At 42.9% G+C, this 19,907-nt stretch overlaps 1 protein-coding gene across 1 annotated transcript; it reads right to left on the reverse strand.

Annotated features, from left to right (window-relative positions):
- Nucleotides 1–1,209: 1,209 nt before the first annotated feature.
- On the reverse strand, nucleotides 1,210–4,684 carry LOC307229333 (uncharacterized protein). The gene is made up of 5 exons (XM_079999312.1): nucleotides 4,631–4,684; nucleotides 4,064–4,265; nucleotides 2,001–2,549; nucleotides 1,757–1,817; nucleotides 1,210–1,547 (listed from the first exon to the last, which is right to left on the reverse strand). Exons 2-5 carry the CDS (start codon nucleotides 4,230–4,232, stop codon nucleotides 1,478–1,480), a joined length of 849 nt encoding a protein of 282 aa, XP_079855438.1. The 5' UTR covers nucleotides 4,233–4,265; nucleotides 4,631–4,684; the 3' UTR covers nucleotides 1,210–1,477.
- Between the last annotated feature and the right edge of the window lie 15,223 nt (nucleotides 4,685–19,907).

Raw genomic sequence — 19,907 nt, forward strand, 5'->3', positions numbered from 1 at the left:
CATCTATTCAGTGTTTTATTTCCGCACCTTTGAGCATTTGAACAGGAATCCACTGGGCTGCAGTCTGACCTTTGACCAGTGCTGATGTGACTGCGTCTGATTGGGAAGAACTGAAGGACTGACAATGGAATTGTTCATAGAGAATTGCTCTACAACTGACTAGGGTCATAACATGTCCAGCCTGCAAAGGTCCTTGTCAATTATTGGTATTATTGCTATTTGTATTTTACTGATTTGCAAATACAATTATTTTATAGGCTAAATAGGAATTATTGTCAGATGAAATGCATGCAAGCACATTAATGGAAAGACCTTGATTAAATTGAGATACATCATGTTGAGTTCCATGGTTAAATTACAGTCAGATATTATTGAGTGCCCTAGAGAACCAGAATCATTTAGATCAGTTGTGATTTAACTGTGACATTCTTCTAAATTTACCAAATGTTGAAGCAATGTTCAGAGGTTGAGTTAATGATTACTGTATTATCACTCAGAGACACTGTTGTCAGAGAACCCTGAAGTGATCATCTTTATGAGACTGTGACTGTGGTAGACTTCTCTTTTTATTCTTCTGACAATGTCTGCAACAAACACATTAAGCACCCCAGGGCTTCACCAAGGCCGTATGGACATTCCTATCTGCCTCGTATGCTGCTGAGAGACACTCTACTCTTGCAGGGCCGAGAAGGTCTGCAAAGACCTTCTCGGCCCTTGTATACTGAGATCCAGTTTGGCCAACTTCAAGCTGAATAAATTGGGACATTTTCTGGACAACGAACAAAGTTATTTTGTGTGGAATGAAATGCAAGCATTGAATTCTGCTGCTCCTCCCCTCCATCAACAAACATGCAGTGTTTTGGCCTCCAAGTCCCGCAATTCAGGAAGATGTTGTGAACAGTTGAGAACCCTAACCAACTATTCTCCTCTAGATCCCCATTTGGTGATGTCACTGCATCAGACAAAACATCAAACTGAATGACTGCAATCAGAACATTTTCTGCTCCAACTGCGAGCTGTGGGATGATTGTCCCTGCGTGTAATGTCCTTTTTCTTCTTTCTCACAATGTCTCACTCTAAATGTTTTTTGTGTGAAAGCACAACTGTTTGGTGCTTTTATTGAAAATAGTTCCCACACCTTTAATTCTATTCATGAATAGTGCATCACTTTTCAAACACATTTTTAAATGCAAAATTAGATTTATTGGGAAATGCGATACAGGCTTCATAATGCAAGCGGTGGTGGAGGCATAATGTGATACCTCTCACAATATCAACAATGGTGACTGATAGAAAAGTGCAAAGTGATTAGAAAGATTAGTAAGATTGTGAAGATGAGCAAGATGAGTAAGTTTATTCATCAATCATATTTTAAAGGCATCTTGAATTTATTTCCCCACACATTGAAGAGAATGGTCTGCTGCAGTTTGTTGATCTCCTTCTGCAGCGTTGGTCCTTTGGAACGGAGGCTCATCACTCACTCTCCACATTGGGAAAAGAAATATCGTAATGACAGGTGATACCCACACTGCCGGAACAAATTTGTCCTGTCCAAAAAGATTCAGGTATTACATCCAGATTTATATTTATTTTCAATTGTTGATCAAGAATTTAGTCTGCGACTGCACAACTTAAGACTTGCTCTGCCTCACATGTTGAAAATAATAAGATTGAGCTTTTAAACACAATTGAAATGACTGGATTAAACATGATGAACTAAATTAAACTCCGCTAAACATTACTTTCAGGTACTTACATATACGCCTGAACCCTTACAAAACAACTGATGTCATCTGTGATTTCATCATTGGCAAAGTCTTGGGGAGGGACATAAAACCAATGCAAAACATTAAAGTCAATGTGTAAAAGTGGATATTTATCAAAAAATGTTATGAAACGCCCATAAACCATGTGGGGGGGGGTGGGGGGGGGGTAGAGTATTGGTCCAGTAGAGATAGAATAGAGTAGTGGTAGGATAGAGTAGAGGTAGGTCCACTCACCGCTGCAGCGTTTCTGGCAGAGGTTTCTGGAATTGCGGAAATCGGACTGGCAGTGGATGTCGTCTCGCAGCTGGAAGACGCCGTAGAGACCCAAAGACCAGTGATGTCTCCTGTGACGTCTCCTGTTGGATACGAAGGCACTGCGCTTCTTCCTGCCTCCTCCTTCACTGGACACCATGCTCTCATTGTCATCTTCATCCTTTGTCGCCTCCTCGCCGTCATCCTCTTCGCTACCGTCCTCCTCTTCATTCTCGCTCTCCTCCTCGTCTCTCAGAGGCAGCAGGGCTTCCTCCACCTCCCTCTCCTTGCTCTCATCCCGGACGGTTGACGCAGCTTGTCTCCTCCGCCTGCCGTTGGATCCGGTCGGGTTCTGGACCGGCATTGGTGACGCGGTCACAGCTGTGGGGGTTGCCTGGCTGGGTGCGGGTGCCTTCGGCCGGACCATCACAGTCTCTGTCGTCTGACTCACTGTAGTCAGAGGAATGCGTTTGCCAAAGACTGTCACGAGGCTGGTGTTCAAACGACTTATCTCCTCCAAGGAGCAGATCACTGCAGAGGGAGAGAGGACAACAGTGTCTCTCTGATGATTTGTATGGCAAAATGAATGTGATTTTTATTTCACGTTAGGTTTCTGGGTAGGTATAAGTTTGGGCGTGTCCGTCACTTTGACAACACATCATGCATCACTTTTTTGGCCAACAGTGACATCAAAAGGGAAACAAGTGAAAACTCCAGACGTTGGACAATGTGGGAAGCTGTGTATCTTATGTCTGTGTAATGATCTAACACATCACTGGTGTTGTTCCAGACTGAGCAGGTTTTCAGGGCAGGAATAATGTCTCTGGTAGTCAGGGACAATCAGCGACATGGACGTTCTGGACGGGATCCAAGCAGCGACGGCTCTGGAATAGTTCAAATGACAGGACCATGTGATGCTGCTTTAAACCTGAAATGAGCAGATTTCATCAGCTCCCTGATCAAGAAGGCCCAGCAGAGGATGTAGTTCCAGCGGCAGATGAAGAAATTCAACTTGCCACACTCAATGATGATGCACTTTTACTCCACCATCATGGAATCCATCCTCAGCTCCTCCATCACCGTCTGGTTTGCTGCTGCCACTGCCAAGGACAAGGGCAGGCTGCAGCGGATCATTGGTTCTGCAGAGAAGGTGATCAGCTGCAACCTTCCATCCCTCCGGGACCTTGAGGGAAGACTGCGGCCCACCCTCCCCACCCTGGACACCACCTTTCTGGGCTGTGCTCCATCAGGACCCAAACCTTGCGCCACAAGAACAGTTTCCACCCCATGGCAGTGGGGCTCACCAACAGGTTCCCTGCCCATCCTGCCCTCCACTGACTGTCTCTCTCTCTCTCAGACACTGCTGTGGTACGCTGGCACTGCTGCCTCACAGCAACAAGGTCCTGGGTTAGATTGGACCCGCCTGAGGCGCTGTTGGCACGGCGCTCCGGTGGGTTATCACCCGATGAGGGGCCTTTTCTGTGTGTGTGTGTGTGTGTGTGTGTGTGTGTGTGATTAATAAAGAATCTTCTTCTACTGCTCACCCACTGTCTCTCTCTCTCACACACACATAACATTTGAAGTAATGTACATGTAATAACATTGGTGTTACACTCTACATACTGTTATAGGATGGTTAGCGCATTCGAAAAATCCATACTAGAATTTATCATGTTCTACCATTACACCATCGCATACTTTTTATTTTTAATGCTTATGGTCTCTGCTGAACCTTACCAAAAGAAATTCCTTGTATACGTAAATGTACCTGGAGAAATAAAACCCATTTTAATTGTGATTGTGATTCGATTCTGAAATGTGTTTTTCTATATTAGGCTGATTCAATTTCATTCTGCTGGGGACAGATTTTTGACTCGTTGCCAGTTCAAGGTTCCTACAAAGCAACATGATTCTTGTTTGTGTGCCAACTTCTAAAACAATGAAAATGAAAATGTGCAAATATCAAAAATGTTCATATTTATTCTCTCATTTTGCATTGGGGGTTTTCTGAGGTTCTGAAAAATGTCGTGCTCTTCCTGTCTCACCGTTGGCCAGAAGGTAGTCCTTATACCACGGCGAAACGTGTAGCTTGATGGCGTCACCCAAGGCCTTCTTCAGTTCACATCTCCCCACTGTTCGTCCGTCCACCGAGCCAGGAGCCAGGACCAGAACCAGGACCGCCAGCGCCGCCAGCAGCAACGCTCCCAACCTCATCCTCACCCCAGCAATACTCTGAGCAAAGACTAACTGTATATATAAACATCACTGTGTGAAAAAGCTGAGATCATAAGCAAACTAATAGAAACAATAATAAAAGTGGTGATAATACATTTATTACAATAAAAATAATAACAATACAATAATGCATATTTTCAATATGTTTAAAAACAGACTGAACTAGGATCAATACATTTAGCTGGATCTATAATAAACATGTAATTTCCCTCTTGGGATGAATGAAATATCTATACAGCTGTCTGTCTGTCCGTCTGTTTTTCTGTCTTTCTGTCTGTCTGTCTATCTGTCTGTCTGTCTGTCTGTCTGTCTATCTATCAGTTGATTATAAGTAGTGATCTTAACTCCAGAACAGTAAAATAAAGATTGTTTCTCACACTTTGTAGGCTGTAGACTTGCTATAGGCTTGTAGAGTGTTGCGTGGATCCCTGCTGACAGTGGTGGCCTCTCAGCTCAGCAGCTTAAATACGACTTGGCCGCTGCACAAACTGGTTTATTTGGTGGTTTGTTGGTTCTGCCCTTCATATCCTCTCCTACGGGAAGGAATTATTTATCTTCTGACAGAGCAATAGCAATTATCTTCTGAGCAGTTCAGTAAAAAAAAGCATTGTAACAATATATAATAATAAAAATCTATCTATCTAAAGAACACAACTTCATGTAGCTTCCAGTCACACACTTTAATATCAGCACACAGGGTTAATTCTTTCACAAACCTTTCAGATTGTGTCCTCCCTTGGGTTCCTGCCAAAAAGCTTGCCCCATCCTCAACGCCTGCCTTATCTTGGTCTGACCAATTATTTTCTGCACCTGTGAGGTCAAGCTAATTGTATATTTTCTGTATCTGTGATGTCGAACTGACCATATATTCTCGGACTCCCTGATATTAAACTGTTCGAATCAGAGAGCTGCTCCTTAGCACATCTCTGATCCGACCCATGTACAAGTAAAACCAACGTCTGTCTGCCACATTATTTAAGACCACCGATTGACAAACTGCAGTTTAAAGTGACCCTTTAATTTCTGTAACAGCATGTGGTCTAGTTTTTGTAAGGTATTATCTTTAAGAACAGCGCCTCCTCAATGTGAGCTCTGAGTGAGTCATTAAAAAAAACAAAGACAATGTTTTTTAAAGCTATGTAAGATACAAAAACGGTGATTGTCCTAAATAAGACATATTAAACATGATTCAAAGCATTAGTCTTCTGCATTTTCTATCACACTCCCTCCTAGTGTGCCTCAAGGAGATATACCTCAAGTAAAATGCAATAATGATACGATTTTCATATAATTGAGAAATACCATGCAATTTTAAATCAAATCAAATACAAATCAATAGAGCCCTGTTGAGCAGAAACAAGGGCAGAATGGACAGCATCAATGTTTTTAAAGTGCATCTGTTCATTTTTCTTTATTCTGCAGAATACATATCTTTAAAACACTCAGTTTGTTTCCTGTAGCGAAACAGGTTTACCTCATCGACCACGCAGCGAGAATTCTCTGACCATTTTGGTGTCTTGGATGAGACTCTCTGCTTAGCTCTGTTGGACCTCTTCATATCCAGGTTGCATGCACAATGGCAGTCAGGGACCAACCATAAGACATCTGACAAGGAGTTGTCTGGACGTGACAGAAGATCCAGAAAATACACCACAAGATCCCGAATAAATTAAAAGGTGAGGACTTACTGAGATATTGTATTGATCAAGATGATCATGGAAAAAGCTTTGAGTAAGCTTAGGGACTGCATCAATCAGGATGATCGTGGAGATAGACATGTCGCAAGCTACGTGCTGCACAGGTTAGGAAGAGACGTGGAAATATCGGTCTAGAGGACCATGGATAAAGTGGCCAAATTTGCATCGATCAAGATGATCATGGTTTTGGTTTGTTTGTTTTGTTTTCTTCCCCTTCTTTTTATTTTATATTAATGAATTATATAGTTGACATAATTGAATACATAATTATTAAACTATAGATATATAGATGACTCTTGCTCCCTCTGTAACAAATTGATCTCTCTCTCTCTCTCTCTCTCTGTCTCTCTCTCTCTCTCTCTCTGTAAGTAAATAAGGTGTCTAACATCCTGTTTTCAGATAACAGCTACAGGCTGTGTGTGTGAGAGGTAATTATTTGGAGAGGAAGAGTGAACAGGGAGTTTTAAAATATATTAAAATAGGTTGGAAAAATTCTAACAAGGTGAGAGAGAGCTGAAAAGCAAGTTGATGGACTGAAAGAATTATGGAAGTTGATGAGAAAGAAACAATGAGGAGGAAGAAGAACAATGAAAGTGGAAAAGTTAGCACATGATACATTTGGGATTCTATGTATAGGAAGGAACTTGAGGCAAAGGGTTGAAAATGTCACTTTAGTAAGATATTGGTTCAGCAGAGGAAGCTGCAGGACTGAGGGATTTAACTAATAGTCGTGCTAATGGTGTTCCGTGTGATTATGGTGGTGGTGGTGTTTCACAGAATAAATGAAAGTTGAATTGAATTTAATATTTAACTGCTTGAACTGTTGGATTGTGTTCAGAGAGATGATTGTGATAGTGATGAAAAAAGTGTCTGTTGGTTCATTGATGCAAATTCGATAAAGACGAGGAGTATGATGAGTGTTTGTTTTCAGAACTGTAGTTTGTGCTTTGATAATAGATTTTATCGCAAAGCATTTAAAATTGATAAAACAAAATGTATCAATATCAATTGGGATAAAATGCTTAGGAAAATATTTTTGTGATGTCGCAGAGAGCAGATATGATTTATAACAACAGCAGAAATCCATTACTTACGGTTAACATATTCTGAGGTTTTTGTTTTTTCTTTTTGGGATCTTCGTTTTTTGTTCCTGTGTCAAAGTGATCTGCTGATTAAGATAAGATAATCCTTTATCTATCCCACGGTGTGGAAATTTGCAGTGTTACAGTCGCACCATGTTGGCACAATAGTAAATTGGTAATGATAAATTAAACGATATAATAAATCAGTGAACAGCATAGATTAGACATTATAATTTAAATAGTAATATTGCATGACGGACTGTCAGTTTTGGTGTGATATACAGTACCGTTTGTGTGTTCAAATCCCTACCAGTTACTTTTTCGTTAAGGCTGGAAATTGTTTACGTATAATCAAACAGCATTTTTTTTCACTCTAGAAGTAACCTTGACTTGACATTGAATAATGTAGCTATTAATATACAAAATTAAAACTTGGTTAGCAAAGAGGGATAATTGTTCAGTTTTTGTGCACTACAGAGGTAATGTAATATGTTCATTTACTAAAAATTGAAACACTAAAATAAATGTGAAATACATCGGCCGTTTCAATGGCTTTTAACTTGGGCATGCCAAATTTAAGGTTTTAATTTGACAATATCTATTTCTGAATCAATTATTATTGTAATTGTGTATTGACAGATATAACCAACCCATCTATTCAATGTTTTATTTCCGCAGCCTTTGAGCATTTGAACAGGAATCCACTGGGCTGCAGTCTGACCTTAGACCAGTGTTGATGTGACTGCGTCTGATTGGGAAGAACTGAAGGACTGACAATGGAATTGTTCATAGAGAATTGCTCCACAATTGACTAGGGCCATAACATGTCCAGCATTCGAAGGTCCTTGTCAATTATTGGTATTATTGCTCATTGTATTTTACTGATCTGCAAATACAATTATTTAATAGGCTAAATAGGAATTATTGTCAGATGAAATGCATGCTAGCATATTAATGGAAAGACCTTGATTAAATTGAGATACATCATGTTGAGTTCCATTGTCAAATTACAGTCAGATATTAGTGAGTGCCCTAGAGAACCAGAATAATTTAGATTAGTTGTGATTTAACTGTGACATTCTTCTAAATTTACCAAATGTTGAAGCAATGTTCAGAAGTTGAGTTAATGATTACTGTATTATCACTCAGAGACACTGTTGTCAAAGAACCCTGAAGTGATTATCTTTAGACTGCCTGTTACTGTGGTAGACTTCTCTTTTCATTCTTCTGACAATGTCTGCAACAAACACATTAAGCACCCCGGGGCTTCACCAAGACCAGATGGACATATCTGGTCTTGGTGAAGCAAAGACCTTGTATACGGAGATCCAGTTTGGCCAACTTCAGGCTGAATAACTTGGGACAACGAACAAAGTTATTTTGTGTGAAATGAAATGCAAGCATTGACTTCTGCTGCTCCTCCCCTCCACCAACAAACGCACAATTGAAGAAGATGGTGTGCACAGTTGAGAACCCTAACCAATTATGCTCCTCTGTTTCCCCATTCAGTGATGTCCCTGCATCAGACAAAACATCAAACTGAATCACTGCAATCAGAACATTTTTCTGCCTCAAGTCCCGCTGGAATAACTGGGAAACACAGTTCACTTACCAAGATGCTGAACAGCGCTGAACAACGCCGATCCATCGTTTCCTTTAAGGCGACGGTCCAAGTGAAGATAATTCCTCCATATTCCATGTGATGTGAAGTCACAATTTGTAACCGTTTTGATAGAATTCAACCTTTAAATCGTACGTGTTTTATACACACACAGAGACATCCTTGTGGAGGGGGCGTGTCACTGACGTCACAGTCACTTCCGTAAACAAAACGAGGATCCGGTTTCAATTCTCTGTGAAAACGTTCATTTCCCTGTGTTGTTATTGATTACGAGAGGCGGGTGGAGGAAGATCTAAATCACATCTTGGACCTTAATCTGACCAGTGCGATAGATCCAAGTCAGTGTAAGCAGCGCGCACTGGACTTCATTTTCCGGGATGATAGTAAGTTCTCCGACAGCAACACTGAATCTGATATTACTCCGGACTTGGAGAACATATCAAACAGTGGATTTCAACCATTTACCACCAATATTTTCAAGAACCACCGGAGGAGACTGACGATACGCGCGTAATGAAGTCCGTTAAGGTTGGTGATTTAAAATCAAATAAAATAATTTCACTTTTATAAAACATGTATATTCTTAATGTTAAATAAAAGCTTTTTCAAAACAAAAATATGTTCAACGTTCAATGAAGATGAGTCTTGGCGAAACTTTCCAGGTGATTATCTCAGAAACACGGTTTGCCACAGCCTTGTCATTAACAAGTCATAGCTTTAAAAATAATTTCTTGATTTGCACAAGTGACACCTTGTTTGAAAGCTCTGATTTTCAACTTTCAAATGATGTAAAAAAAAGTCGAAACCCTCCAAATGACCCTGAAATGATTAAGCAGAAACAGAATTAGAGACAATTTTCTAAAAAAGCGATTGCTTCTTTGATTGTGTTTACTTTGTTAACAATAGACCTTCTAGGTTTGAGATCTTCTCAATTTTAATACTGGCTATTTTGCTGTAATTTTTTATTTTAAAGTAAAAGTGTTACCTTGATTGGAATTGCCAAATAATCTATCAGTTTCTCTTAACAGACTGCAGATTGATGTGACTAATCGTTGAATACTCCCTGGCCAAATGGTAAGACTTGCAGTTCAAAGAAAAACACATAATCCTTGTAATTTATTCATGGTGAGGTAACACAGATTGACCAAGAGAAAATGGATAGTTCATCACAAAATGTTATTGATCAACACCAGTCAGTCTTTGTTAGCTTGACGATTGCTGAAATCTCAGGCTTATTGTTTGCAGTTATTTATTGTACCTTTAAAGGTGGAAGTAAAAATGACATAAACAAATTAGGAATATTGTATAGAACACTAAACTGTATTGAACACTAAAAATGTTTTTGTATGTGAATCGCATTTTTTCTTCCCCTCTCGAGTTGCTTCATTTATTGTAAAAGTTATGTGGAGCCTCCGACAGTATCTTCTGCTCCATTAAGGAGATTTGTTTTTTAGCAGATTTTAAGATTTTTAATGGCAGTATATTAATCCAAATGTTGATGATTTATTGATCTCCTTGTGGCACTGATACACAGATCTCCTACAATACTTCGATCAAGTTGTTCATAAAGTTTTTTTTTAACATTTATTTTTAATATTTTTCATTTCTCTTCAGGGTCACACCCTGACATGGCCTTTTGAGGCTCTTGTGGTTATTGCTGTTTTCGGATCGTGGAATGAGGCAATGCTTGCCCAGCAATTACTCCCAATGAATCATGGGAAGGGTTATTCATCATCAGATGAGTTGATTGGACGCCTAAGGTGGAAGAGAGTTTGGCTGTTTTCAAACAAGCTTTTGCACCTGCTCCAAGTTGGGTTTGCTGGATTAATCGAACTGTGGATGAGGGAGATGGGTTCATGTAGGCTGTGTTGTTGCAATATTTTGGAGATGGATTATGTCTTGCTCTAGACTATGCTCAGAAACTTGGTGCCGTGGTTAGTGGGTTGATTACATGCTGTAGCCTTTATCTTGCCACGGGGCAAATCGGCTCATTTCTCTCCAGCAACACCTCTCCATCATCAACATGTGCAACTTTCACTTTGCTCACGTCACTTTGGAGTGGAGCACCACTTCTACTCCAATTCTTCTTCTTCCCTCCATGATGGAGATTCACATGACTGCTTGGCAGCAATAGCCATCGTGGCTTTGCCCTGCCCAGATCTTGCTACTGAAGCTCTTATAAGTTAATCTACGATGATTTAAACTCATGAGTACAACTTTTAGGAGGGTTTTCATTTTGTCTGTTTGTCTGTCGTCTGTTTTTTAAACAGTGTTTGTCTATTTTGCACAACCGGTTGCATTGTGTTTCTTTCTGTTTTAAACAGTCTTTTGTTGATTTTGATTGCATGAATATGTACGGGCAATGTAATACGGTGTAGTGTAGCTGATTAATGATATGTACAGAACATCAATGCCAAGTAATTTTTTGATGTCATAACCCTCCCATTCTGATCTCCCTATTTGTGTTGCTTACAATGATAAACTTAACCTGATCTCTCTAGGAAATGTTGGAGCCAATGCAGCCAACAAAGCTGTTGTACCTAATGTTTCTGTTGTCTAATAATGGTTGTCTACTCCACAGATGGGGACACAGAATGAGGTCACTAACCTCGCTTTTCCCCTACACATAACTATTTTGTGGTAAGCCAAAGTTTGTAGTGGCAAGGTCATTTTCACCTGTATGATCTGCAGGGGGAGCCATATCTCCCCCCGCTAGTTTTCCATTGCTTTGCTTGTTTGACATATGGTAAGTACTATTTGGTTAGGGTTAGAGGATTAAGTAAACATTACGATTTGTGCTTAGAACAATGGAGGAAGAGACGTTTCTTCTGCCAGTTTCTGCATTCTATTCCAAGTGCTCCTTCCAAACATCTCGTGATGGATCATCAAGCTGACACCTTGTCACAGTTATAATATTGTTTTATTGATAATTTACAAGGTTTTGGGAATCCCAGAATTATTCCACATACCCCACTTTTACAATCCCGGACCTAGACTAAACAATGTTGTCATAATGGGTGTCTCTCACACAAGTAATTTATTCTATGTGCCCAGGTCAAAACAAGCCTATCAGTCCCCCTTCAAGGACCACTACATGACCTCTGACAATTTGACTGGGTTGTGAGTCGTAAGTTTTGTAGAAAAAGCTGGAACTCTGCCAGATTCCTGGGACTGTTCCAGATCGCACTCTTCCACTTCAAGGACCACTACACGACCTCTGACCAGATGACTGGGTAGTGATTTGCAACTTCTGGAAAAAAAGCTGGAACTCCCAATACTTACCCCAAGTGTAAGTATTCACTACACTAGCGTTCGCAATCGCCACACCCCCGTACCGTGAAATAACATGGATCGACCAATTCTCATAACCACCTGCTTGTAGGAACGGAACACCGTCATTAAGTGAGGAGTACCTGTATTTATTGTCATTGATTTTTAAAAATATGTATGTATCATTCTTGTAGAGAGTGTTCTAAAATGGGGACTACAAATATTTAGCAGAATCCAAATCAGACAATGATGGCTTCTGTCCTGGACCAAGAAGTTTCGGAGCTTGGCCTCTGAAAAAAAAAACAGCCTGGATCACTGCACAACACTTTTATCTGACTCAAACTTTCAAAACTTGTACAAAAACACTTGAACAAAAAAAAATCTGATGCATCAAGTTTATTATGTAACGGAAAAAACAAACACAACAACAAACTCGGGGTAGGCTTCGTGAAACCGTTTGCCTTATCTCCGCTTGTACTCATCACTTTATAGTTGTGGTCAGGCTTTTGCTCTTTTACATATCTCACCTCTTTTTGTGTCATAAAATCATCAAAATCCCATTTTGACACAATCGCAGTTGGTATCCTTTGTTTACCCGTCTTCTGATATCACTTCCCAGTCAGCCAATTGCGGCCTTCATAGTTGAACACCCTCCCCTCTCTTGGGAGAGGGCATCGTTGTAACTTCCTGTTGCAGCTGCTTGTTGGAAAAAACAAAAAAACTGACTCTGTAGTCTCGGCTGTTGCTTGTGTGACCTTGGTCGATAATATTTAAATCTTTCTTTATTGTGGAAGGCTTTGGCATCCTCTGCTGTTCATAGGATGTACTAGACTTTGGCTCCCTCTATTTGCTTCAAGGTGTATTTGATTTTGGCACCATCTGCTGGCCTTATGATGGATATCATTTTTAAAAGTAATTTTCAAATGTTTCTTTATACACTCAATTTGGTTTTTATCGCATCAAATTTTGTATAACATGAAGTCGGTTTTTCATGTGGGGTAGATAATTTAACCAAACAGGTTACTAATCAACCACAACACTTTACTGTCTGCAACAACTCTGTCCTGTGGATTTCCTGTAGAATGACAAGAGCACACTTTTGGTTATAGAGAACCACCACCAACCCCCCTCTTTGGAGAACTATTTATTATGATTGGGGTAAAAACATAAACATTGGACGACAACATGTATTGAAAAACTGAATTAGGTCCAGGAAAACTGGAACTAAAACTAGTCACGTGGCCTCTGCCTGTCCTCGATGCAATGGAACAAATACTCTGTGTGGTATGTCCAGCATGCTGACAGCATAGATTAAAAATAATAAATAAATTTATAATAAAAAAATAGATGGATAAATTATTTTTACATTTTCCTCTTTATGACCAATTTATAGGATTAGGTACATTTTGTTTCATAATAAAGTCAATTTTCAGAGTGTTTTTTAACTGCAGTGGTGCCTTTCTGTCTCACACACACACACACACACGCAAACAAACAAACACACACACACACACACACACACACACACAAACAAACACACACACACGCACACACACACACACACACGCAAACAAACAAACACACACAGACACACACACACACACACAAACAAACACACACACACACACACACACACACACACACGCAAACAAACAAACACACACAGACACACACACACACACACACAAACAAACACACACACACGCACACACACACACACACACACACACACACACCCACGACATGTACACACACTCACTTGCACTCTTATATTCACTGTAATGTAAAGTAAATATTAAAGACTTGAGACCTGCACCTCAACCACTTCTCTGAAAGTGACTGTAATGAAATATTATATAAACTGTATGAAATATTATAATTATAATTCTATTCCAGTGATAATGTCATTATAGTTCTATTGAAAGGAATAATTGAACTCAAGATTCAAGATTCAAGAGGTTTATTCGTCACATACATATACATACTTTCATACATATATGCAGTGAAATGTAATGCAACGAACCTGGTGATTACACATGATATGTCCTAGACTGAACACAGTAGCTACCTAAGAAAATTTCTTTCTGCTAGACCAACTAACTGATTCCTAAAACGTAATACAGTAAATCAAATACGTATGGAATAAAATATAAATATATAGAATAAAATAAAAAAATAAAAAATAAGATAGAATAGATAAAGGGAATAGGCTTACGTATATGGGAAATGCAATTATGTAAATACAGATATGTGCATTAAAGTGGCATGTGAATAAAGTGAGGTAGTTTTTGTGGGATATCGATCACAGTATACAACAGTACGGCGCAGCAATACGGTAACACCGAACAACCCAGAACAGTGACACTGTTAGGCCCACGGCCTCCCAGCGCCACTAGAGGCCGCCCTTGCCCCATCTGCAGCTCCCTACTCAAGCCCAATTGCACACACGTGGGATCAATTACCTGCACAGTATTTAGCCCCAGCTTCCCAGTCATTCCTTGCCAGACCGTCAACTAGCTTTCCCCGAGTTGTATCGCTATTGGCTCCCTTCCTAGTTCCTAGTTTGTCTTGTTGTCTCGCCTTCCCCTTTCCTGCTTGTCTCCTCACGTCGACCCAGTCTGTCTCTCCAAGTCCAGCCAGCCCGGTTTACCTGCCTGTCTCCGCTCGTCGACCAAGGCCCTCCGTCCATCTCCATCCAGCCTGGTTCCCCGTCTCTCCACCCGGATCCTGGACCCCATCTCCTGGTCATCATCATCCCTGCCCTGCCCTGCTCCATCCCCACCCGACCGGGTCCCCCCGGCCAGCTCCACCGTCCCGGCTAATAAACATCCCTTGCCTGCCTCCCGTCTCCCTGTGTCGTGCGTTTGGGTCCCTCCCAGTTCTGGTCGTGACAGACACAGTATGCGGTACAGTATGCTACATACAGTACAGTGAGGTAATGGAGCCTATGTGTGTGGCTCAGTCAGGACCTCTGGTGAGGTCAGCATTGACAGTTCTTACGGCTTGCGGGAAAAAACTCAGTCTCTCTGTTCTCGCTGTGTGACTGCTGAGGCGCTTGCCTGACCGCAGCAGCTGGAACAGTCCGTTGTTGGGGTGGTGAGGATCCTTCACGATCCTGCGCACTCTGCTACTACACCTCCTGGTGTAGAAGTCCTGCAGGGAGGGGAGGGTACTTCCAGTGGTACGTTCAGCTGAAGGCACCACCCTCTGCAGGGCACGCCTGTCCTGAGCAGTACAGTTCCCAAACCAGGATGTGATGTTGCCTGTCAGGATGCTCTCCACTGCTCCACAGTAGAAGGACTTGAGGATCCTCACTGAGACCCGAAATTTCCTCAGCTGCCTGAGGTGGAAGAGTCTCTGCCTCGCCTTTCTCACCAGAGTTTGTAAAGTCCATGTTAAATCCTCTGTGATGTGGACTCCCAGGTACTTGAAGCTGCTCACCCTGTTGTCAGAAGTCCCATTAATCACCAAGGGTGAGTGCGTCCTCGTCCAGCTTCTTAGTTTTGCTGATGTTCAGGTGGAGGCTGTTGTCCTGGCACCAGAGTAACAGGTCCGCCACCTCCTCACGGTAGGCCTTCTCATCGCAGTCGGTGATCAGGCCCACGTCAGCGGTGTCGTCAGCAAACTTGATGATGGTGTTGGAGCTGGACCTGGCCACACAGTCATGCATGTACAGGGAGCACAGTAGGCGACTGAGGACGCAGCCCTGGGGGGGATCCTGAGCTCAGAGTGAGGGAGCTGGACATGTGCTTCCCCACCCTGACCACCTGGGGCCTGGCTGAGAGGAAGTCCAGGATTCAGGCAAACAGCGGAGTATTCAGTCCGAGCTCCTTCAACTTGACAGCCAGTCTGTTGCCAGACTCAAACTGCGCATAAAAGGATTTCAGTTTGTTGGCTAGGAAGGCGTCCACACTCGGGGCTGGGAAAGAGATGCTCTTGTAGTTTGCTATATTCCGCAGCCCCTCCCACAAGCTTCTGGTGTCCGGCTGCTCCATCTGTAGCTCCACGGTCTCTCTGTATGTCCGTTTAGCGTCCTTCACCGCCCTCCGCAGATTGTTCGACGCCGCTTTGTAATTGTCCATATTTCCGGATACAAGACCGTCGTTGTAAGTGGCCGTGCGAGGATTCAGAGCGCAGCGGATGGAATTTTTTTTAAGGTTCTCCCTGTTAAAGTCCCCAGTCACCACCACAGCCACCTTGGAATGTTTGTTTTGAATTCCGCACAACACGTCGTACAGGTCGGACAGTGCTGTGTCGGTGTCCGCTTGCGGTGGGATATAAATGGCTGTAATGCTTAGTTCCCGGGGGAGATAAAATGTACGGCATAAGATTGTCAGCTGTTCCAGGTTCGGCAAACAGGAGCGGGAGAAAGACTTGGTGTTGTTAGGGTTACACCAGCGGTTGTTTACCATGAGGCAGATGCCTCCACCTTTGGATTTCCCCGACTCCCCCGATCTGTCGCCGCGGAACACGGAGAAGGACTCGGCTGGACGGATGGCTTTATCCGGCACCAGTGGGTTCAACCATGTCTCTGCAGGCAGAGGACGCAACAGTTCCTCGTGTCTCATTGGAATTTAATCCTCGCTTGTGGAACAGCGGCTCCACTTTTCTTGTTGTTGTTGAGTGTGTTCGCATGTAGAATTTCAGTCGGCCACTCTACTTCCACGGATAAAAGTCCCAAAGTTGTTTTTAGGGAAGTTTTTATATCCACGAGTGCATCGCGGCCGTATGAGATAACTGCCGATGCTTTTATGGCGGACATTATGATAATAAAACTGAAAAAAATACTAAAATGTGCAAAAGTCGACCGGAGCACCGGCGCAGGCAACCGCAAGGGGCGGCGCCACTATCGCCACTCAAACAACAATCAACACGTGGACACCAGTTGAAACGTGCTGATATTTATTGGGATGAGATGAGGATGAACATACTGTATGTTTCAGCTCTGGCACTCTGCAAAGTACTGAGAGGGATCCAGGGAGGAGCAGTCCTCCTGCAGCAGCATCTGGAACCTGCACAAAGACGCTTTCATTTCAAATCTAAAATCTTCTTTATTTCTAACTCCACATTCTGGAATCCCATTATGTGTGTGCTCAAGACATTGCTCAATGGGTATTGTATGATATGGTAATACATTGTGATAAATTGATATAAATACATATACATGAATGTATAAGGTATATAAATACCGACAGTGAATTGGCCTTTCATATGTATATACAGTATACGGTGTATGTATATATACTGTACTGCATACATCAAGGTCAGACCATATAACTCTTCCAATTGAAACCCTGAAAAAAAAGGTGATGAAAAGCCTTATTCAGAGTTTTCATATTTCAAAATGTGAATATATTGAAATGTCTTTCAACATATTTAAATGTTTAAAGGCATCAAAACACATTTTTCTGGCTCTAATTTGCATATCAAGGTGATGACAGGTCCACTCACCGCTTCTTTCTGACGCTCTCCAGACATTCCAGGTCGTCCGTGATGTCGTCGTCGATGAAATCTGCAAAGAAAAGTCAAAGTTGTTTCAGTGAGTGACAGGAAGTTGGCACAGCGTCTCAATCCAGGCTCCTCCTCTTCCTGTTTCATGTACATTTGACAAAACGTGACCTTTAATGAAAAGCAACGAGAATAAAAGCCCCAAAAGCCAGCGCGCCGGAGCACGGCGCCCCACAGAGGTTTGGAGACGCTGGGTTCTGGGCGGAGACGCAGGTGATCTGGTCACTGAGCTGGAACAGGCTGAGAGGGCCCCCAAGGGCGGAGGAGGGGGTCCGGAGAGGGTGGGGCCCCGGGTGAAGGGTGGGGTCCGGAGCGAGACCGGGGTCCAGAGCCAGTGGGGATCCTCGGTGGAGGGCGGGGTCCAGAGCCAGGCGAGCTCCCAGAGCCAGGGGGGGATCCAGACCCTCCATCATGGCCTCCATCCATGCCTCCCTCCGGGCATCCACCCAGGCCCCCCTGGCCTCCTCCTTGGCCTCCATTCAGGCCTCCACCCGAGCCTCCATCCAGGCCTATGTCAGGGCCTCCTGCCAGTCCTCTATCGGGGCCTCCATTCAGGCCTCCATCAGGGCCTCCATTCAGGCCTCTGTCAGGGCCTCCATTCAGGCCCGGGTGCAGCAGGGTGACGGTGCTGGTGTTGAAACCTGTCGTCTTCTCCACCCGACACACAGCTGGAGGGGAAAGCATGGAAACATGGATCCATCAGTTTATATGATGAGGCTGCAAATAATATTAATATCATATATAAATTAATATCATTTATATAATAATAATTTAATAATAGTAGGAATAGTGAGGAAGTTTAGTTGATGGAGTTAGTTCTATGATTCACTTAATTTGTTTCATTTTACACCTGAGAAAAATCCTTGGAAATGAATTGGGTCAGATACATTTTATTCCACAATTATTTAAAAATATTTAGGGATTATTTAAACAAACCTACATTATTGCTTGAATTAAACTTTTAAATGTGATTTTCTTTGATGAAAACATATAGATTGTACAGACCATAGATCATGGAATTACAGAAGAGAAATTACAAATGTATGGATGGATCACAGATGTACACCAACCTGGAATAAAGTTTTGGAGGAGGCTTTTTTCCAGGTCTTAAGTGAAATCATTGTCAAATATCTGAAACGTATTTTAAAGTCAGTTCTCCCGTCGGTCTGGGCTTCAATCACATTTTCTTTCCAAATTTCTTGTTTTTGTTTGTTTGTTTTTTTTCCAGCTATTTCTTTTTTCTAATGCTTTTATGTTCAATACTAAATATATTTAGAATACAGTATTATTTTTTATTGAGTTTTCACAAGTGAATTTACCATCATGAGCATTGGAGCAGTTTCTTCAAACAAAAGGTCCCAGCAGCCATGTTCCCGAGGTCCACTGGGACAGGACGGGTGTTTTTAGGTGGCGGGCGTCCTCTCTCCCAGTGTTTCCAAAAGGGAAGCCTCCACCCATGACTCACTTGTGACCACCTAGTCTGGCTCAGCCCCGGTCGGATCTCCACCAGACAGCTGGAGCTCAGCCTCCACCCGAACCTTCCTCAGGTCACACTTGGAGATCCTCCACCCGTGGGTGGTCCTGCAGCTCAGGGCCACCGCCACGAGCAGCAGCACCTTCACCTTCGTCTTCATCACCTCTCTCCTCCGTCAGGCCTCCATCAGGGCCTCCATTCAGGCCCGGTTGCAGCAGGGTGACGGTGCTGGTGTTGAAACCAGTCGTTGAGCTGGGTGACTCCGTACAGGGTGCTGGTATGGCAGGACGACACAGTCCTGCCTCTGGGCTTCCCCTTGGTGCCCGGACCAGTGCTGGGGCCTGGACTGGAACCAGGGCCAGGGCTGAGACCAGGGCTATGAGCAGGACTGGAGTCACGGTTAGGGCTGGGGCTGGGGCCAGGAATCGGACAGGGCTCAGATCAATGCTCAGACCAGGGCTGGATCCAGGGATGGAGCCAGGGACCAACTCGTACCAGGGTTAAAGCCAGGGCTAGGGGCCAGGGCTAGGAGCCAGGGCTAGGGGCCAGGGCTAGGAGCCAGGGCTAGGGGCCAGGGCTAGGAGCCAGGGCTAGGGGCCAGGGCTAGGAGTCAGGGCTAGGGATGGGACCAGAGATGGAGCTATGGTGGAAGCCAGAGCTAGGTTCAGGGTTAGGCCGAGACTGGGAGCAGGGCAAGGCTAGGGTGTCTGACTCTTCCTCCGCACACGTATCGTCATCTTCATCTGCCTCAGCCTCCAGGCCTGCAAGGGTGCTAACATTAGCCGCCACATAGTTCTTTCTAACTACATCATCATCATCATCACTGTCACCATCATCACCATCACCATCATTATCACCATCATCATCATCATCACCATCATCATCATCATCATCGTCATCATCATCATCATCATCATCATCATCTCCACCATCATCATCAGAGGTGGAAAGTAAGTAGGAGAACCATGACTTGCCATATACTGGAACAGTGTTGATGAGTGA

This window comes from Zeus faber (assembly GCF_960531495.2).
Source record: "Zeus faber genome assembly, chromosome: 4".
Classification (NCBI taxonomy): Eukaryota; Metazoa; Chordata; class Actinopteri; order Zeiformes; family Zeidae; genus Zeus; species Zeus faber.